The sequence below is a fragment of the Spea bombifrons genome, chromosome 10, assembly GCF_027358695.1.
Source record: "Spea bombifrons isolate aSpeBom1 chromosome 10, aSpeBom1.2.pri, whole genome shotgun sequence".
NCBI lineage: Eukaryota > Metazoa > Chordata > Amphibia > Anura > Pelobatidae > Spea > Spea bombifrons.
This window is the reverse complement of record NC_071096.1, coordinates 29,736,245-29,758,652: the sequence shown is the minus strand read 5'-3', so window position 1 is coordinate 29,758,652 and position 22,408 is coordinate 29,736,245. Positions and strand designations below refer to the sequence as shown.

Below are 22,408 nucleotides of genomic sequence, written 5' to 3'. Positions count from 1 at the left end.
CAAAACCGGATCCTTTTCAGGGTCACTCTAGGAAACCGCAGACCTTTCCAGTTCACGATTCACTTTCAGCAATAATCACGGAGCAGTGGAGATATCCTGACCGGAGATTCTTCACGTCTTCCAGAATCAAAAAGCTGTTCCCTTTTGATGGTAAGAACTCTGATGCCTGGGAAGTTCCGAAAGTGGACACCGCAGTAGCCAAGGCTACGAAGAAAACAGCCATTCCGATGGAGGACGCGTCTCATTTCAAAGACCCCATGGACCGGCGGGCCGAGAATGCCGCCAAGAGGGCTTTTGAAGCAGCAGCGGCGAACTTTCGTCCAACCATTGCAATAGCGTCAACTTCTAGAGCCATTAAGATCTGGCTTCAACAAGCGGTGGAAGACCTGGCAGCTATTCCAGGGACTGAGCAGGTCGCAAGAAACCTGGCCGACACCTGCTTAGCAATTGATTTCATCTCCGATGCCTCCATTGAATCTGTCCGTGCATCTGCTAAAGCTACGGCACTTTCAACGGTTTCTAGACGAGCGCTCTGGCTTAAGTCGTGGTCGGCAGATAATGCCTCAAAACACAAGCTGTGCGGCATTCCGTTCCAGGGGAATCACCTCTTCGGCAGCGACCTCGACACGATTTTAGAATCCACCACGGGCGACAAGCACTGGTTACCTCAGAGGAAAGGACCACCTCGTTTCAGGTCTAATTATTATAGAGCTCCAAGAGACAGGGAGTTCTACAGGCCCTCTACCTCCAATCAAGACTACCAGTCCTTTCGGGGTAAACCCTACGCAAGAGGTAGATTCCAGAGAGGAAGAGGCAGAGGCAGGGACGGTAAATCAGGAAGGTTCTGACGCCAGCAGGCTTCAAGTAGGGGGCAGGTTAACCGGTTTCTTTCATGCCTGGGAAGAGATCACCTCAGACCCCTGGGTCCTTCGCATCATCAATCAAGGCTATGCACTGGAGTTTACTCACCTACCTGCCCAGAAATTCCTGCTGTCCATGCCCCCCGCAGATCCTTGGAAAAGAGCGGGATTTTTCTCCACACTCACCAACTTAATTCACGAGAGGGCGCTAGTCCCGGTGCCTCATCTAGAAATAGGAGAGGGAACCTATTCCCACGTCTTCGTCGTACCAAAACCATCCGGGAAATTCAGGTTAATAATCAACCTACAGTTGGTAAATGCCTGTATAAAATACAACAGGTTTCGGATGGAATCCCTGAAGTCCGCCACGGAGATTATTTCATCGGGGGACTTCATGGTCACTATAGACCTGCGGGATGCCTATCTACATGTCCTCATCAGGGAAGACCACCAAAGATTCCTCCGCCTGGCCGTTACACTGCCACAAGGTGTTCGTCATCTTCAGTTTCGGGCCCTTCCGTTTGGGATTGCTTCAGCACCACGGATCTTCACGAAACTCATGTCAGTGGTCGTGGCCTTCCTGAGGCAAAGAGGCATCAAAGTGGTCCCATACCTGGACGATTGGCTCCTAATTGCAGCCTCGGCATCATTGCTCCAATCACATCTAGAGTTTTCCCTCAAGACTCTCCACAACCTGGGATGGTTGGTGAACTCTCTAAAGTCAAAGTTACTTCCAAACAGACGTCGGACCTTTCTGGGAATGATCCTCGATTCAGAAGTACAGAAGACGTTTCTCCCGCAGGACAAAATCCTAAGATTACGGGAATTCGCACACGCGGTCCTACAGAGCAAATCAGTGTCCCTCAGATCCGTCATGTCTTTGCTCGGTCTAATGACCTCCTCCATCTCGGCGGTTCCCTGGGCACTGGCTCACGCAAGACCTCTTCAACGGTTTTTACTGGATCACTGGGATCGCTCCGGGACATCCCTATGCAAGAAGGTCCGGCTTTCTCCCTTCGTTCGGGAGTCACTCCGTTGGTGGCTGTCAGCCAAGAAGCTTTCACAGGGACTCCCTTGGCGGACGAGAGATTGGGTGGTAATCTCCACCGACGCCAGTTTGACAGGCTGGGGTGCTGTCATGGGAAGCCATATTACCCAGGGAACCTGGTCTCCTCAAGAATCAAGCCTGCACATCAATCTTCTAGAACTGCTGGCGGTCTGGAGGGCTCTAAGGTTCTGGTCTCCAATCCTGCGGCACAAGTCCATCAGGATCCTTTCGGACAACGTCACCGTGGTGGCCTACCTTTCCAAGCAGGGTGGCACCAGAAGCAGACGCCTGCAGACCCTGACGGCTCAGATCTGCCGATGGGCGGAGTTCAGTCTCTGTACTCTCTCCGCGGTCCATATCAAGGGTTCTCTGAATCAGGAGGCGGATTACCTCAGCAGGAACTCAGTACCTCCGGGAGAATGGTCCTTAAACAAAAGGGTCTTCACCTTCATCACAAGGAAATGGGGCACTCCCCAGATAGACCTGATGGCCACGCATCTGAACACTCAGGTAAAGGAGTTTTTCTCTCTTTCACCAGTCGGCCGTCCCCGAGGCCTGGAAGCACTCTCGCAGACCTGGGATTTCGATCTCGCATACGTTTTTCCTCCGCTTCCCCTTATCTCCAGAGTGCTCCGGAAAATTCGGGAAAACCCTCAAAAAGTCATCCTGGTGGTTCCTTTCTGGCCTCGAAGAATTTGGTTCTCGGACCTTACCACCTTGTCCATAGACGAACCCATGCTTCTTCCTCAGGTCAAGGATCTTCTCGTTCAAGGTCCTGTTCTCCACCCAGATCCCTCCCGATTCAACCTCTCCGCATGGCTTCTGAAAGGGAGATCCTGACCTCTAAAGGATTAGCTGCACCAGTGGTGAGCACCATTCTCTCCAGCCGCAAAAATTCTACGACCGCCAAGTACCAGAAGGTTTGGGAAACATTCATCGCCTGGTGCAATATGCACGAAGTATCCTCTCCATCTATCTGTGAGGTGCTGCGTTTTTTTCAAGATGGCTTTGATAAAGGATTCCAACCTGCTACTATCAAGGTCCAGATCTCAGCTCTCAGCAACTTCTTGGACTTCAATCTGGCTTCCCATCCTTGGATCTCCAGATTTTCTAAGGGAATGTGTAGACTTCGCCCTAGGCTCCGTCCGTCGGTCCCGCCCTGGGACCTTAACCTGGTGTTGCATCAGCTCACCACGTCTCCCTTCGAGCCTCTAGAGGATACCTCTCTAAAGCTACTCACCTACAAGGTTGTCCTCCTAGTAGCCCTCACTTCTGCTAGGAGGGTGAGCGAGCTCCAGGCTCTCTCCAGAGTAGAACCTTTTCTCAGGATTCTGCCGGACTGCATTATCCTTCGTTTGCCACCGGAGTTTCTCCCTAAAGTAGTCTCTCCTTTCCATTCGGATCAGGAGATCGTCCTGCCTACTCTCTGTCCGGATCCCAAGAATCCCAAAGAACTGGAACTCCACTCGCTAGACCTGCGGAGATGTCTCCTGTCCTATCTCTCACGTACGTCTGCCTGGAAGAAATCCGATTCTCTCTTTCTGTCCTTTGCGGGGACCCGCAAGGGCAGGTCAGTATCCAGGGCTTCCGTGAGCCGCTGGCTCAAAGACGCAATCACTTTATGTTACGTCTCCGCGGGAAGAGTACCTCCCTCCGGCCTGAAGGCTCACTCGACCAGATCCGTCTCGACTTCCTGGGCTGAACTCTCCGGGGTGTCTCCGTCTCTTATTTGTAAGGCAGCGACCTGGAGGTCGATTCATACGTTCGTAAGGCACTACAGGCTGAATCTTCACCTCTCAGACGAGTCTCAATTTGGTCGGCGTGTCCTACAGACTGGAATCCTTCCCCCCCTATCTTGCTAATTCTTCTCATGTGCCACCTGGAATGGCAAGGGAAAGAAAGAATTCTTACCTGGGAATTCCTTTTCCTTGTCCATTTCCAAGGTGGCACACTTTTTTCTCCCACCCATTAAATTTTCTTTGTTTGGCTTTTATTTGTCTGAGTCTTTCTTTTTAACCACACTGGGGAGGAAGGGGGAGGTCTCCTTTTTTTATAGTGTTTCCTGCCCTACCTGGTAGGCGGAGCCTTCTTCTCATGTGCCACCTTGGAAATGGACAAGGAAAAGGAATTCCCAGGTAAGAATTCTTTCTTTCCTCGTTAAAAGGAAATCACAAACTCAGAATTAAATGAGCCGTGCTTGGCTTTTTTTATGTAAAGTCTTGAATCACCAGCCTTTTGTGTGCAACTGCAGCTTCTCTGTATTCTAGCAAATTGTGGTATGGTTCTTGGAAACAGGGCTATTGCAGTCAAGGTAGCGTAGAGTTATTATCGCATTACCATGGCTTGGAAAAATGTGTCGAAAACCAACTAACGTGCCAATAATTTTCCATTTTACATGGCTTTTCGGGCAATGTTATTGCTTGGCTCATGGACACAGAAAACAAAATGAAACCACATTTACCCTTTATTTAACCACAAAGCATCGGGCATTGGGAACATTCTCCCCATAGGAGTGGAATAACTGTCTAATGCTGTATTCTGGCATCATATTGTTAAATACAGGCATAAAGTCGTTTGCAAAGCTTTCATCAAAGATCGTAATACTTATTTAGCCGTTAAAATAGGGCATTATCATTAAAAAGCTGGGGTACAGCGGGTGAAAACCTGGATGTGGCAGCTGGAAGAGGTAATAACGATAGAAGAGAGACGAAGGCCATGAGAGGAACGAAGAGTGGGGTTAGGGATGTGTATGGGTTGGAGGTTAGAGTTGTATATGGATACAGAGTTGGTCAGGGGTCTGGAGGGTATGGGGAGCGTTGACAGAGAAAGAAGTATATATTTCTCCTATTTGCTTCCTAGGAAGCATCACGTGTCTACAGGCCACCTCTCAGCCGGGCACAGAACGGTTAACCTCAAATCTAATTCTGATGGGAGCTCCCATGGTGGGGTTGGGGGGGGTTGTTTCATTTTATGAATTCCCTTTATTCTATTTGTTATGTTGAAGTCCAGAACCAGCACAATCTTCACACCCATGTGAAACATCAGGCAGTGTATTTTAGTCAACACGACAATGGGTTCATTTATTTCACTGGCAAATATAGCCATTCCATGTCATCGGTCGCCCAAAGCGAAACACGGTGCAGCGTGTTCCATAGTTCTGTATGGGGGGGGGGCAGGAGGCAATAACCACTGCTTTTTTATATATATATATATATATATACTTGTACTTCCACATTTAAACAATTTAAACAAAAGGATCTCTGTAGTAACAATCTGTGTTTTTTTTTGCCATGACTGGATCCTTTATGGGCCCCACTCATGGGTCTCAATCCCTCTCAGTAAAATGTGGTTATGACGGGACTGAATGAGCCAGTCCCGGATCACGAAACAACAGGGTGTATTTACGATACTTACGTTTTAGACATAAAGGGTAAATATAGAGTCCACATTTACTGCGCAGGGTATGTATATTTTATACAACAAAAGAGAACGTGCAAAAGAACGTGTTTGCCCCCAGTACGCTGGGCATCCAAGCTGTTACTGTGACTATGGATTACGGAGATACTGGCGGATTTACTTGCCACCAGCTTGTCCATCACATGGCAGTCAGCTGACAAAGACCAATTCATCAAAACCCCACACCAAAAAAAAAAGTCCTTTATTTAAGAAGCTGGGGATTAAAATACTGCGCCTTATGAGTCTAAAATAACCGTGTTAAATAATTAACGCTATGTACGGGGTGCCACATGGCGGTTAACCCATTCCTCTCGTAGTGGATGTTTTTCAAGGCAGCCGGCATGTCTTCTTCATTACATTTTTCTATAGTAAAGCAGAGCAGCATCACACGCCGTCCGTCACATTGCATCAGGATTATAACTCCTATCTGCAGAGCAGGGAATTGGCCTCTACTTGCCCTAATAGGAAGACCATTTGCCCTGGAGATACCGTACAAGAACGCGGAATGCCAGCCTCTCCTCCAACACGTGTACAAAGTCGGCCGACCAAGCCGCACATAGTCCTGCCAATGAACTTGTTACAATTATACTGTGTTTTCCAAGGCGAAATAATTATTTTGTCATAATACACTAGATATAAATAATATTTGGGTTACATTATCCCGACAATTATAATTGTCCTAAAGCCGTGGTTTCCAATCTGCACCCTCAAAGCGAGCCAGCGGTGTAGGATTTAGGGATTGCCCAGTTCCAGTTGGGATATCCATTAACCCCGTAAACCATTAGAGTGTCTTGGTGGCTGGGTTAAGGGATGTGTTCATGCATATCAAATCTCTCGTCTTGGTCAACAAACTTTTAAAGTCTTCTTTTTTTCTTCTCCTTTCCACCCACCATGAAAAGGAAACTCGAGCATTGATCATCTCCGTGGGAAGCGGCTTTACACCGGGAAACACCTGTCCTCTGGAGCGTGAAAACTCTGACGCCGCAGGTAATCTCGCCATATTACGCTAAATTTAGTTTGAATCAGCAGGTGGGACAGGAGACGGCAGAACGGACGGCAGGGATTTTGTCAATACCCAGCGGGAGTGATTAGCAGATAATACACAGGTCCACCCCACGCTACGCATGTCCAGTGAATCATATAATATATATATATCCATGCCAACGAGGGTGGCGGACATATACAGCACAGTATACACTGATGAAGTCTACTGAACAGCATAACACGGACCAATATTTGACTCTGCTTAACCCATTGGCTGCCAAATTCTTCTGGACAATGACAGATTCATCTCAGGGCGGCATTTAAACCAACACTATATGAGTTTCAAACTCCTGCTTTTTTCACTCCTAGGGACCACGCGCTTACCTGGGACCCTGGATACGCCGGCTTAAACACAGGTGAGCTCGTGATGTTTGTCTTTAACTGTGTTAACGGTGTTGTTTGTAACTGTGTTGTTTGTAGGCTGGTGTGTGATTAAACCCGTAGTTGTCTTGTGCCGAACAAAAAATGATTGTTGGTACAACGAGTTATCTACTGAACCAGATGGGAAGAACATTAACCCAATCACTCCCACTGTGCCATTAGCCAGCCCCCCCCCCTCTATGTTTCCAATGTTGCATCGCTGTATAGGGTTAATGCTTTTATTACGAGCATGAAGTCTTCGGAATATGGTATACATGCTTTTGTGTTCTCGGTAAAGTATAGTTAACAATATTCCGATAGACCTTTGGCTGTGGTTGTATTAGCGCCTGCTCTCTATTCCTTGGGGAGGACCCTAAAACAGGGGCCCTTGGGCACCACTTATGCTACAAAGACATGTGGCAGGAACAAGGTCGCTTCAATCACATGCACGGTCCCAGTCTGTGAAAAAAAATGTTTTGTAAACCAGAAGATACAATTTAATTATTTTTAAAGTTCTTTCAAGTGTCTTATTTTTAAAGTAATGGGTGGAGGATGCTTGCTGCATCCCTTTAGATGTTTCATAACCATCTCAACGCCTCTGGCCCTAGTCATGTGTGTCCATCCTGCTTTCTAGGAGGGGCTGACATGATGCCTTTAAGGACTAGGCAGAGAAGAGGAGCTTTATTATTATTGTTGGTGTCATCCCCAGCGGAAGAGAAGGAAGAAGCCCCAAGAGAAGAGATCCAACATAGAATGAGTTCCCGGTGTGAAGCGGAGGAGTAGGAGCTACCTGAATCAAAGCTGCTTCATGGTCAACTATTTCACAGCACAGACGGAGAGGCCAAAGATTGTCCATTACCTGTTCCTTCCAGAGAAGCTTGGGGTCGGGAGAAAGGATCCATATCGAATCAAGCGGAAGAGCAGCACATCGGTTTGGCATGTCCAAAGCACTGAGAGAAACTGCCCAACATCTGAGCGGTCACTCTGGAGAAAGAACTTTAAAAACTTTTCCAAGCTTGAGGACCTTAATCTTGGAAAAGTGTTTCGAAAGAACTTTGACCACAATTCTCCATAAACAGAGATAACCTGGCCCTCTACGTTAGTCTTTGGGCATTGGACGGAGGCATCGTTTACTCCTGCGCTCGTACGTTGAGATCCCACCATAAGGTAACCACGTCGTCTGCTTCCCTCGGATCCGAGCTTCTAGACTATGGTCCACAGGGGGTGGAGAAAAAAGGAAAATTCTGATAACGGAATAATAGGTTTAAGTGCTACAGAACACAGGGTACTCAGTAGGTTAGACCTACGGCAGGGTTAGCTTGAGCTAAAGCTCGCTGTCCCATTAGTTAACGTTCTTAGTGACTGGAAGAATAAGTGATATCCTCCGAGCTCTTCGGGAAGCTTCTTTCATCTTCTGTATTTAGAGCTATTATGTATCATCCTCACTGGTATAGAAAATGGAGATAAATCAGAGTTGCTGAAAAAAAATATATGGTACAGATCTGGGTAACGTGAACTATTCCAAAATGTTTCATCGAGAGAAAGCCGAACATTGCGATGAGATCATGTGATCCGAAATCAGAAATTATTAGTGAATGCGCTGAATATTTACTCAGGGATCTTCATAGATGCTAATACATTTAAGGCGATATAAGTTTAGATATAATATGAACTTCATTGTGCAGATCCGCGGAATATGAAGTATCATAACAGTAATAATACAGGATCAATCACATCAAGACTGTGTGATGCCGGTAAGAGGCTTTAACTGGAACTTTATTTACAGTTCTTGAGTTTGTGACCCTCGTTGGCATCAAGATTGGGTTAGGATACCACCAGTATTTGAGAGATAGCGATATTATACTAATCATATGGTGATGTCACACCCTGTAACTGTTGTTACATCACAGGGGCTGTATGTGGATGATGGGCTTTATAATCTAGCCTATGCGGTCTTCTAGAGACAAATAAGTGAAGATAAAAATGTTAAAGTCGCCGTCCTGGATGTGGATTTGTTATGCGATATTAGAATACTGATCTGCAAGGCATCGCTATTTAACTACATCTCGAGATAAATTGTTAGTGTGTTTATCCTCTGGGGGCAGATTTGCATCACTAGGGCGTGGGGTGTAGAATTGTGCGGGTTCATTCAGTATAAACCAGCCCGTCTCTACAATTATAAGCAAAGAATTCAGGCATTCTGCATGTCGGGAGGAAAAAAAAACTAAATATATTATTAAAAAAAAAATGCTAATTTTTACGCTGTGGGCAATTTGACTTTGTGGTGGCCACATTTGGTTGGTGACATCTATTAAGCCATCTTGTGGTTAGGGTTAGAACCTGCCCAAATAATGGCAGAATGGCCACTATTCGTTCATATAATAGAAGCATATTTGGGTAAATATCTGAGTTTCTGTCACTTGCTATATATCTCTCTGGAGACCTTCCTAGTATCACAATTCCTTGGGACCCATGACAAATCGCATTGGATCAATTTCAGGATAGGAAAAAAAGGAGATTTACTTTAAAAATGTGTTTCTGCATCCCGTCTCTGGTTTAGAAAGCACATATGAAGTGATCTAATTCTAATATTTGTTCTTCAGGATGTCTTCTCTCAGAAGTCCCCGTTCCATTATGAATTCCACTAACTACAGCCTGCCCGTTGGGTCCGACCTGCCATCCAACCAAACCTTCAGTCCAATGCACGTGCCGGAAGAAATCTTCCTGGCCTTGTGTTTGTTCACCCTGGTAGAGAACATCCTGGTGGTGGTGGCCATCATGAAGAACCACAACCTTCACTCCCCAATGTACTACTTCCTCTGCTGCTTGGCCATCTCTGACATGCTGGTCAGCATTAGCCACCTCGCAGAGTCCATGTTCATGTTTCTGCTGAAGCATGGGATCATAGCAGTCAACAGGAAAACAGAAATGGAAGTAGACAACCTCTTCGACATGATGATCTGCTGCTCCGTGGTGTCCTCGCTGTCATTTCTTGCAGCCGTCGCTGTGGACCGTTACATTACAATCTTCTACGCGCTGCGCTACCACAACATCATGACGCACCGCAGAGTGGTAACTGCCATAGCTGGCATCTGGCTGGCCAGCACGGTCTGTAGCGTCCTCTTCATCATCTATTCCGAGAAGCGTGAGGTCATCTTGTGTCTCATTGGGTTCTTCATCTCCATGATGGTCTTGATGGTAGCCCTCTATATCCACATGTTTGTTCTGGCCCGGCGTCATGCCCGTAGCATCTCCACCCTGCAAATGGGGAAGAGAAGGAGGGTCAACCTGCATCAGACCACCGTCAATATGAAAGGTGCTATAACCCTTTCTATCTTACTGGGCATCTTCTTCCTCTGCTGGGGCCCCTTCTTCCTCCACCTCATCCTGATTTTGTCGTGTCCTAAACACTTTCTCTGCCTCAGTTACTTCAAATATTTCAACATCTACATTATCCTCATCATCTGTAACTCTGTCATCGACCCCCTGATCTACGCCTTTAGGAGTCAGGAACTGAGGAAGACCCTAAAGGATATTGCATTGTGTTCATGGTGACTGCCCACCTAGAATGTAAGATGGTGAGCAGTAGAACTTGGCCTGTCGGCTCATACCAACCCACCTTCTAAAATAACGGGGACATTTCATTTCCTAAATTTCAGTGAACCATAACCCGATTAACAATATGGACGTATAGAGACTTTTACCTCAATTTCATTTGGTTTAAAGGTGGGGTTCCTTTTGGTTTTCAGTTGACTTGGCAGTAGCTATTGTATAAATGATTGTGATACAATATTTGGGGGGGGGTGAACTTTTTTTGAACTTTCAAACTACTTACCTGTGATCATAATTCAGAATGTGGCGGATTATATATATATATATATATATATATATATATAATGACAAAGAAGTTGAATTCTTCAATGATGAGTTCCCAGCCAAACAAACAGACTGCATTCATGACTGCCCCTCGGACAGCCTGGCAGGTGAGAAAAGAGTTAGTTATACACCGTGCTATACTTTCTGGTATACAACCTGGAGCGTTACGTCCCGAGGCCTTTATACACTTTGTCTTACTAGTGATCATGCATGTGATTGGTGTAAATGATGCAATATTCTAAACGTTTAATCACCAAATCCAGTTTGGGGAGAATCGGGGGTCTCAGGGTGATCTTTGGCACATTGTTTAGTGAAGCTTTAAGTCTTTAAATCCCTTGGAAGGGTTATGGACTTTAAGACTTTAATACTTGTGTGTTCACCGTGGCCAGATAAGATCTCTATGTACCAATTCCCACCTTCCTTCGTCATTGTAAAACTCGGGTAACCTATAGAGTATTGGGGGGGGGTGCTTCACTGTTACGCTCTCTGGCAGTTGAAGGGTTAAATCTTGCATGTCTGATGGCTTGAATTAATGACCTAAGAGATCTTACAAATAAATAAGCGTCCAAGGAAGCGAAAGTCTCTCTTTGAGACCCAGATTCTTGCGTCCCTCTCTCCTTCCCCAATTTAACTCTTTTTTGGGAGCTCAGAATGTCAAATAATGAAACATGACCTCCTACAGCAACGAAGGTCATAATAATGTCTATATCCCCAAAATCTGTTAAGCCGTGTAAATAAAATGTATTTCTTTTAAATGCCTCACTCCGTTACATAAATAAGTTCCAAAGCCACATAAAAAGTCTCTTTTCCCGGGGCCACGCTTTTAACCAGACCATCTGAAACAAAAGCGTCTCGTTTGGTAATATGAAAGAAGCTATAAACTCATAGTACAAAGGTCAAAAAATATATTTAATGATACGCGTACCAGAATGCTCTATGATATATATATATATATATATATATATACATTTAGCAAAGTTATGTATATATATATATATGTTTGCAGTGTATATATGTGAATATGACTATATAAACATATGACAAATCCATTTCAAGTGTTTGAGAGGTGTCTGTCTTCCAAAATATAGGCTGGATACATTATGTACATGTGTGTGTCTGTATCTAAGAGGGTCCAAGTTATGGTAGGACAAGCTGCCACATTATTTTTTCCCCTAAAAATCTTGACAATAATGATAGATATGTAAGAGTACTGAAAATAACCAGATATCACCATAAATGATCATTATTGTCAAGATTTTTAGGTGGGAAAAATAAATACACATACAGTATATAATAACAGGGTGCAATATTAAACTATCCAGCAGAGGGCGTCCTCCACTGAGTGCACGATGTTCTATTGACTTGGTAATATTTGACTATCTCACTGGCTATGAAAGTGGGAACTTGCCAAATAAACCGACCCTTGGACTAAATTATGAAAGAACGGAATCCAGACTGTGTGACCTTGAAAATCTGCCAAGCGTGCTCAGGGCTTTCCGCATACCAGCATGTCCCGCCGTTTAGTGAGCGGCCACCCACATTCGCAAACACAAAATGTGGCCATGTGTACCAGTTGGTGGCCGCATGCATAAATCACAAGCCAGGGCCAAATTTAGTCCAGCCCTGGAATATCCACATTCCCCAGCGACCTTGCGGTTGAAAAACCCTCATACTCTGGGGGCAAACACTGCCGCTTCCCACACTAGACATTATGTATATCTTATAAAACAATAAATAATAATAATAAAAATATCTTATCACTATATCCATTGTGACCAATAGCCGTTCATCGCCCCAAACTGGTGATCAGCCCGATCCTGTATTTTATACATCATAATAACGAAATAAATGATCACGCTAACAAATAGCGATATAAGCTAGAATTCGTGTCTTGAGTTGCCCGAGATGTCCATCAAGTCTTATACAGACGGTCCGGGAGCGACAGCTGCACGTTTAAGGGTTAATAACTAATAAAACCACCTCCTCCAGGCGCTTGATGAAAGCGGACACCTCCTCCACGGCTGCCACCTCACACTGGGTTATCCAAAAAATAATCTGATAATTTCCCCAAATCCCTCAATCCTGTTAGTGTCCAGGGAAGTGGCAACACCTCGTTCCGTGAATCCACACAATCCTCTGCGCCCGTATTGTGGATATACCGTACGTAACACACGCTATACCTACCGGCTGTCCCTATTTCCTCCCCCGATGCCCCTCTTTTCTAGGAGCTCGGAATGTTTGCTGGGTATGAGGGTCTCGCAGGGTTCCACAGCCCTGAACGCCCCGATAATGTATATAGAATTAGAAACAGCAGGAAAAGTCTTTCGAAATTCTTGAAATAAAATAATAATTATTCTTCTTCTTCTAAATATAGATATACATCAAACCGTCATGGTAGCCTCTTCTTTCTGCACCCAGAAATCCAAGCCATCTTTTACATACCCCAGTATGCATGGCAGGGAATGTGACCCTAGTTTTTCATTAGATTTAGTAGACTTTTCTTAAAAGAATGAGTCTTATTGGCAAATAAATTAGTATCACGTATTTAGAAGATCGGTGATCAGGCGGAAGGGAGGTTTTTATGGGGGGGCGTGCAAAAGCCAATCATACACAAGGCAATTCTACTGGCCCCTCGCCATAAGCCTGAGCGTTCCAGAAATTATATATATATATGTATTTTTATATATATCTATATATATATACATCTATATATATATATATATATATATATATAGAGAGAGAGAGAGAGAGAGAGAGAGAGAGAGATATACATATAGATAGATAGATAGATAGATAGATAGATAGATAGATAGATCGATAGATAGATCGATAGATAGATATAGATATATTATGTACATTAATACACAACAGGACCCTTATTTTCCTTATGTGCAGTGAGGGTGTCGGGACACAATAGCTTTATGATAATAGCGGGGAGGAACAATGGGTTTCTGCCTTTTCTGCTCTTTCCTGCAGCTGCGAACAGGACCCTTGTAGCCCAAACCACGTTTCCTTTATGGATCCTCCAAAGGATAAAATATTCCTTGAAATAAATGTAATCGATGGGGTTGATCAGCCTTATCTTGTTCCTTAGGCGTAACAAAACCTACAATTGTGGCAGAATAGCGATATAAAGTAGAATGTGGGTTTTAATACACACTCGGGGAGAGAATATGAACCCTGCTGCCCTAGAGACACAGAAAAAAGTATAGATTGGTGAATGGATATAGGGAGAAGGCAAGATACATTGTATATAATACATTAAAAAACAAACAAAAAGGCCGATACGCTGACGCGCCTTTTTTGGGAGGTTGAAATATTATTTATTTGGCAATATTTTGGTTATGGGAATGGAGCACCTTCATCAAATAAACAATCCCTCGTTTATAAACAGGTGGCATTCCATGGAACATAAAGAGCAGAGACTGCCGTAAACTACAGGAAGGGTTATTTGGGAGAAGGTGGTGCCGGGAGTGAGGGCTGATTGATGGCGAAGGGGGCCCCGGCCATTGTCTGTGTGCAGCTCCATTATCAGCCCTCTCCCATCCCCCTAAACATCTGCCGCCACCCCCCACCCCACCCTTTCCCAAATGTGTGATCAGTCCTCCCCCACCCTGGGGATGTCCTGCAGATTCAGTGTCAGGGACCATCCACAATAAGCAAAATGATTCCTACAATCTCCAAACCTGATTAGCCCCCACGTCACCCTCCCCTGTACCCCCTCCTAGATGGACGCACAGTGCCCGTTATTCCATTTAGACCCCCGACTCCTTGCATTCTTTTATTCCACGACCCTGCGCACTGCTGATTATTCCGGTAGATGCCGTGTGATGTCATGATGAGGACTGTCACTTCTTATAAAGTTGTCTGTGCCGGCGGCTCGTTGCGCCGGTTACCATAGCGAATGTATATGTGATGCAGAGATTGCCCCCAGGGTGTTACTTGGCAATATTCAGTGCTTTTCCAGTAAAGCCGTGGCTCGGATCATCTGTTTTACGGCAGCGGGGGGCTTGTTTTGTGACATTGTCCGTGTGATCACACAGCATAGTATTGTAGGGTTTAACTCATACAGGTGTCTGAATAATACAAGGCAAGCCCCCTGATTCACAAATGCAGTCCCAATATCCTGCCTGTGTCCCCTGGTAAGGGGAGGGCACCACGTACGGTCTGTCTGCCACCCTGATTTAGCCTATGAAGGAATGAGTAATCTGCCCCCTGTCTGACTTAGCCTTGTGGAGTAGTGTGCACCCTGCCTCGCCCTATGTGGCAGTGTGTACTCTGCCTTGCCCTAAGGGGGGAGAGTTTAATCTGCCTTGGATCTGCCTCGCCCTATGGAGAGACGTGCGTAATCTGTCCTGTTCCCATAAATGTCTTTAGCAAGAATGAATCCTTGGACAGATTTGCCCCAGTGCCCCCAGTTTATCTGTAACCGATGATGTAATCTGCCCTATTCCTACCCTGCGCTATGTGAGGAGTGCGTAATCTGCCCTATGGGTTGCTGGTGTGTTTGTACCGGGAGCAGCGGGTATATATATATATATCTATCTATCTATCTATCTATCTATCTATCTATCTATATATATATATATATATATGCCTCGCCCTGTACCGGAATCAGTACCGGACAGGTGACGTATAATCAACCCTGGAATTTTAAGGCCATTTGGCTGTAAATGAGGGGCATGCGGCCGCACGCCAGCGGGCACCATCCCATTGGACAAAACGTGCCTGATGGCCGATGCAGGCCTGGGAGGGGATGTGTAACCTGCCCGGGGTTTCTTTCTATTATTCTTTTTAATGAACACATTTTCAGATCTAATGTATTCCCAGCACAGGAGACACAGAAACTCTTCCATAGTTACAAAGAACAGTGATGGGGCAAATAGGGGCAGTCACCATGGATACAAGGGAAATGTCCCTGCTGCTTTTCACAGTTTTTGTGTGTCACATGATCATATCTCTTATACCTTGTATAAATGCCCCCCCCCCGGGGGTTTATTAGAGACATCTACTGCCCTTCCCAGTGCAACAATAACATCCCCTCCTCCCAAATTATCATCTGAGCCCACCCTTCTCCCCCATCATACAGCACCGTGCCCGCGCCCAGGGTGTGGGGTGCGCGCCCCCGTACTCGGATGCTGATGCTGCAGGGATGCTGCGGTGTTTCGCAGCTTCTTCCTTACTGGCTGCCGGGCGCTGTGACGTCATGAGTATAACTATATATAAGCTGCCTGTCTCTGAGCCACCGCCTCCACAGTTCTCATCCAGAGCCAGACCCGATTCAATATGAGGGAGATTGTGCATATCCAGGCCGGCCAGTGCGGCAACCAGATCGGGGCCAAGGTAAGAGTCCTTCAGGCTAACAACAAACGGGGATGCGGCTCGTTAAATGTCCCTCCGCACTGCTTGCTTTGCTCCCATTGCGTCACCTTCAAATGAGACAAGGGCATTGACTTTCTGCGCATGCACAATGCAGCTACCCGCAATTACACTACGTTCTCCTGTACTATCCCTGTAAATACCCCACATACATTGCCCCATTTCGGGGGTGGGGGGCATTTGTAACCCTTTACCCTGTGCATGCACACCCTGCTGCCCCATTCATGTTGGGTTACCCCGGTTTGTAGGAAATGAGGTGTGATCTGCAGCAGATCAGGGTCCTCTCCGTCTCCAAAGGGGCAAATAGCCCTTGTGTCTGCCCCGCGGGCTGGAGGCATTAGTGGCAGATCGGTGCTGCAGAACCACGCCCATTACTGCAGCGCAGGGAACAAAGGGTGAGGATTGCTGCAGACCAGTGCTGCCCAGCAGCCCAGGGGCAAATACTGCTACACTGCAGGGTAACTGGCATTCACACACTGCATTGGGGTCAGTGCTGCCCTATCCCAGTGCCACATGTGACCACTGCATAAGGCTTTTGGGCTGTGTATTAGGTACAGATACTGGCTTCTGGGAGAGGGAGGTAGCCAGAGAACAAAAAAAACTATTTCATATATTGTTAACTTGGCTGGGGATATTTGTTTTAAAATTAAACTTGTGTGAACATATTATTTTTCTTTTATTCACAATTAAAATGTTGAATTCCCAAATTTCTGAAGGGTGGGTTGCAGTATCTTTCCATAAATTAGTTTTTTTTGTTGTTGTAGAAATGCCTAATTCGGCTGCATTGGGTGTAACAAGAAGTGTGTTGTTAAACCCTGGTGGTTAAAGGGTTACTGAGCCAGAGCTATGACTTCATTTCTTTTCCCAGAAAAGGGCTAAGTGTGTAAATCCTGTTTAATTGAAGGGATCGGTGCTCTGCGGAGAGGAGGCGTAATGTCTGTCAGTCGGGAGCCAGGCGGGGGCCGGGTGGGGGCCCTGTGATTAAATCAGTCCTTTGGTAGATCAGGCTGGCTTTGGGTATCCTGCCGGGAGGCAGCTGCTTGGTGCCCGTCCTTAGGGGCCCCCAGTGCATCCTTTGTGCAAATTGCTTAATATATATATATATATATATATATATATCCTACACCGGTAGGCTGTCTGTAACTGATGGCGTCACAAAGATTAACTAGTTCACTGCCAGACAGCTGAAAACTGCATTGTTCGGTTCGCTCGGCCACTCCCTCTGCAGCAACGATCTCTTTTCTCGAGACACAAGGGCAGCGGAGAGATGATGTCATCAGTATACCGAGACCCCTCGTCCCGTCATTGTGAGAGCAGACAAAGAAAGGCCTGCCTGTAAATGCAGAATTTCCCATGCCTCTCCCATGGGTCCTTTAAACAAAAGCTTCTTCGGCGATTCCTTATTATCCATAGAACCGTGGACCGGGATTACAAATAAAAACAAAATTGCTTTCCAAAAAAAGGGGGACTGGTGATCCCGATGGTTCTCGAATGGTTAAATAGGCGATTCCATACGGGCAATAGAATAGGATTGTGGAAAGTTACACAAGGTCTCAGCTTTTTTCTCTTGTGTCGCAGTGGAAAGTGACAGATGCTGCTCGTGCGAGACAGACAGATGCTGGTAATCACCCTGCAGACATCACCGGGTCCCATGGGCCAGGAAATGACAAATCAATGGCAGGTCCTAGGGCCACCCGTGGGGAGGGGGTACAAATAAGTAGATGGGAGAATACAGCTGAGACCTGCTCCTGATCTACATGAGATCTTCCCAGCATCTCCCCCTCCTCCATCTGCTCTTTTAATTGCGCATGCTGTCACTAGAGGCTGCACAGCGGATCCACAAATAAAACCTGCTAATTATCATCTGCACCGGTGCGTCGGCACGTGTCCTGCAACCTGCCCCCTTCTCTAACATGGGAACAGCATCGATCGATCTACTAATCCCAGAATTCTATGATCTATGTTTCCGCAAATGTTCTAGATTATCTTTCATTAAAAAAATAATAATCTAGAACGGTTCTGCTCCCTAAAGCATCGGGCTGCGGCGTTCTTTGGCAGCCTGCCGGCTGTACCTGCGCCCCACATAACACCGGTGTTTCTCCCTGTTGCGTAAGTCTTGTCTTGCTTGTCATTGATATTCCTTTCATGTCTCTCTCGCACGCCCTGCTCTCCCTCCCGTCCACGCTCCGCTCGTGGAATGTGCTTGCTGGGTGTTGCCGATAGACTTCAGAGGAATCAGCGTTTGCTTTGTTAGCAGAATTATGATAACTCAGCAGTTCCTCTTCACATACAAACATCAGGGCCCTGTCCGCTGTGATTAGCGTGCGATCCATCTCGCTGCGTATCAATTATGGTGCCAAGCCGGCGGCTTTCTGCGCGGTTCTAATGGGATTGGGCAGTGATAAGAGCTTCGCAGTATGCTGCCGCTGCGTACGGATGTATGAAAGCGGCAACAATGCATGGATTCGCCATCTTTCCGGCCTAAAAACCCCTTAATGTTGCCCCCCCACCAGTGCTTTGCACCTGCTGCAAAAGGGTAGTTCTGTCCAGGGCTGTTGCTAGGCAACATGGCCGCCAGGGTGATAACATAAAATGTACGTCTCTCTCTGTAGACCTTCCTAACCACAAACGGACACTGCTGACCCCTGTCTTTTGCCCTCACCTTAGCATTCTATCAACCCCTTCCTCAGATATCAGTTGCCCTCCTTTCACTATTTCTATCCCTGTCCTGTCCAGATTTGCCCCTCCATTTACCCCTTATGTAGTAATTTTATTCCTTTTCTTCTCTGCTCCATCCTTCTTTGTTTAATGCCACCGTCTCTTCTACCTCAAGGAGGCAAGCTCTGCGGTAATTCACCATTGTAGGCAGCGGCATGTTGGCCATTTGTATGAGTTCTCCGATCTACTAGACAAACACCCTGATGCCTTATCGTACTGGAAGAGAATAGAATGGCTCAGTCTTAATCACCAGACAGACACCAGTCTGACTTCATTAGCGTTGCTAAAGTGTCATCTGAGGGTGTTTGGGGCAGGGAAGATCGCTCTTACTGTGCGTTTGGATTTGATGTCGCTCTTAGATCTTATATTTTCTTTCCTTGTAGTTCTGGGAAGTGATCAGCGATGAGCACGGGATCGACCCCAGTGGAAACTACGTTGGGGATTCCGACCTGCAGCTGGAGAGGATCAGCGTCTACTACAATGAAGCCTCATGTATGTTCCCAAAACACCGAACGCTACATCTGGCTAGGGGCAATACCCCCCGCCATCTACGCCAATCTGCCCCATTGGTGTTACATGTTAAAGGGCAGTTAGTCTGTCCCAGCCGTTAGGAACAAGAGTGGGAAAACAAGAACTTGGGTATAGCTAGAAAACAGGAGTCCAGCTCCACCATGTCTTCTTCGTTATTTAGTCCACATTGGGCAAATACTACATTATTAATAATTGTTAATAAAAACCAGATATGTCGCGTTCTAGAATTTGGTTCTGTAGTCTGTGATCCATCTTGTCCCTAACTCGTTTTTCCTTTCTCCCTATTCCAGCTCACAAATACGTGCCCCGCGCTATCCTGGTGGATTTGGAGCCCGGAACCATGGACAGTGTGCGATCAGGAGCGTTTGGACATCTCTTCAGGCCAGATAACTTCATATTTGGTATAAATCCTCCTCCAGTAACTTCATCGTTACTGCTCAGCCTTTCTTATCGAGCTACATTTCTATATCTCGTGTTTCTCTTAAATGTTATCCCACCACTGTAATCTACCAATGAGACCCCCCCCCCACAAAGATTAAAGGCATTGCTCCTAGTTTTATATCCTCATTGTCTAACCAAAAGGGCCAAAATACACAACTGGATACGAGGACTACTGTCACCATCGTATATTTTAAACAAAGCGCATTCATAAGCGTTCTTGGGCCCCCAGCAACATTTTGTTTTTGTATGATGCGTACAATATGTATCATGTAAGGCTACAGATGATCTCAGAACCATGCGCCGGAACCCCTGTATCAATACATTTATTTCACCGCGTGGATCTTACACAGCGGCTGGTCCATTGTAAGTACAAACCCGGTTTGACCGGCGATGAAAGACTCTAAAGATCTCACCTTTCTTCTCTTTCTACAGGGCAGAGTGGTGCCGGTAACAACTGGGCAAAGGGTCACTACACCGAAGGTGCGGAATTAGTAGACTCCGTGTTGGACGTGGTGAGGAAAGAATGCGAAAACTGCGACTGCCTGCAGGGCTTCCAGCTCACGCACTCTCTTGGTGGCGGCACTGGCTCTGGGATGGGCACTCTGCTCATCAGTAAGGTCAGGGAGGAGTATCCCGATCGTATTATGAACACTTTTAGCGTTGTCCCGTCCCCTAAAGTTTCTGACACAGTAGTTGAGCCGTATAACGCAACGCTGTCCATCCATCAGTTGGTGGAGAACACGGATGAAACGTACTGCATTGACAACGAGGCTTTGTATGACATCTGCTTCCGCACTCTCAAGCTGGCTACTCCAACCTATGGTGACCTCAACCACCTAGTCAGCGCCACAATGAGTGGAGTGACCACTTCCCTGAGGTTCCCTGGCCAACTCAATGCTGACCTTCGCAAGCTAGCAGTTAACATGGTACCCTTCCCTCGTCTACATTTCTTCATGCCAGGCTTTGCACCACTGACCGCTCGTGGCAGCCAACAGTACCGGGCACTGACCGTACCTGAGCTCACCCAGCAGATGTTTGATGCTAAGAACATGATGGCTGCCTGTGATCCCAGGCATGGACGTTACCTGACGGTGGCCACCGTTTTCCGTGGACGCATGTCCATGAAAGAGGTGGACGAGCAAATGCTGGCCATCCAGAGCAAGAACAGCAGCTACTTTGTGGAATGGATCCCCAACAATGTCAAAGTAGCTGTGTGTGACATCCCGCCTCGTGGTCTCAAGATGTCTTCCACCTTCATAGGCAACAGCACTGCCATCCAGGAACTCTTCAAGCGTATTTCTGAGCAGTTCACTGCCATGTTCCGACGCAAGGCCTTCTTGCATTGGTACACAGGAGAGGGTATGGACGAGATGGAGTTCACAGAAGCCGAGAGCAACATGAATGACCTGGTGTCAGAGTACCAGCAGTACCAAGATGCCACAGCAGAGGAGGAAGGAGAGATGTATGAAGATGACGAGGAAGAGTCTGAAGCTCAGGGGAAGTAAGGAGATAGCCTTTCACCTTGAGACATCGGCACCCTCTACAAGGTTTTAGGAATCATTCATTCAACTTCATGCGTCTCTTACTGCTTTAGAATTATAGAATCTACGCCTCCAGCCTCCATTCCCTTTATTTATTTAACTCTGTCGTCATAGGAGTCTAGAAAGTGTGTAACAACGGAAAATGTGTTTATTGCCAGGACCTAGGTGTGCTGATCTTTATTGGGACGGAGCGTCCGACCGACTAAGATGTTAAGGCATGGAAGTGAATGAGGACCATGGAAAGTTAGAGAGTTTAGGTAGAGGTGGCAGGTGGAACTAGGCAGGAACTGAGGACCCTAGAAGGTTTCCTACTTTGGCAGGAGAGGAGATCTGGCACCTTAAGTAAATACGAGTGTTTTTACCATCTGTATTTTTGGCACAGAGAGTTAATGAAGTAAAGGGACATGGTCTACAGTTACACCTCTTACTGGGTGTATCCGAAAACATTCATGCAACCAAACAGAATTACCCCTAAGCCACCCATACTTTGGTGTATTGCCATTTTTTTTTTAAATCTGATCATGTCTGAAACTTTTTTTAATGTGCATTTCTTTTTTAATGTCTGTTTTCTTGGATTATTTATTTTTAAATTACTAATAAACTTCCTGCTGTCCGACATGTGAGTGGTTTATTTTCAATTTACAGAATGGACTACTTTGTGTTCGTCCATAATTACATGTTCACGGTTCAATCAGATGATCAGCTTTTTCGATGTTTTATCTCGTCTGGGGGAAAAAGAGACGGCAGTCAGACACTAGATCCGAAGCAAAGAATCCTCACTTAGCAAAGAGAACTATTACGCAATAACAAACTGATGAACTTAGTTTTTATTATTATTATTATTATTATTGTTATGTAACGTGTGACTGAGTAGTCTCCTTAGAACTTGGAACAAGTGTGTGATTAGAATCTGAAAACATACAAAAACAACCTAAAATAGTGTTTTGTTTCATTGAATATATATAAATAAATATATAAATTATTATATAGAGATGACCAGATAAATGGCTCATCTAGACCAACATTCCTCATCATTGGGTCTCAAGGACCAACAATAATGTAACTGGAGATAGATAGCCACATTCTTTTGGGGTTAATTCTTAAATTCCAACCATTGTATAGTGGTTTAGTGTAAAAAAAATACTTTATTTTAC

General features: G+C 45.8%; 2 protein-coding genes across 2 annotated transcripts; both read left to right on the top strand.

Moving 5' to 3' along the window:
- Window positions 1-7,466: 7,466 nt before the first annotated feature.
- Window positions 7,467-10,363, top strand: MC1R (melanocortin 1 receptor). Its single transcript, XM_053448836.1, has 2 exons — window positions 7,467-7,935; window positions 9,372-10,363. Exon 2 carries the CDS (start codon window positions 9,373-9,375, stop codon window positions 10,321-10,323), a length of 951 nt encoding a protein of 316 aa, XP_053304811.1. The 5' UTR covers window positions 7,467-7,935; window position 9,372; the 3' UTR covers window positions 10,324-10,363.
- Window positions 10,364-15,857: 5,494 nt separating this feature from the next.
- Window positions 15,858-21,870, top strand: TUBB3 (tubulin beta 3 class III). The gene is made up of 4 exons (XM_053448835.1): window positions 15,858-15,987; window positions 19,125-19,233; window positions 19,563-19,673; window positions 20,146-21,870. Exons 1-4 carry the CDS (start codon window positions 15,931-15,933, stop codon window positions 21,216-21,218), a joined length of 1,350 nt encoding a protein of 449 aa, XP_053304810.1. The 5' UTR covers window positions 15,858-15,930; the 3' UTR covers window positions 21,219-21,870.
- The last annotated feature ends 538 nt before the right edge of the window (window positions 21,871-22,408 follow it).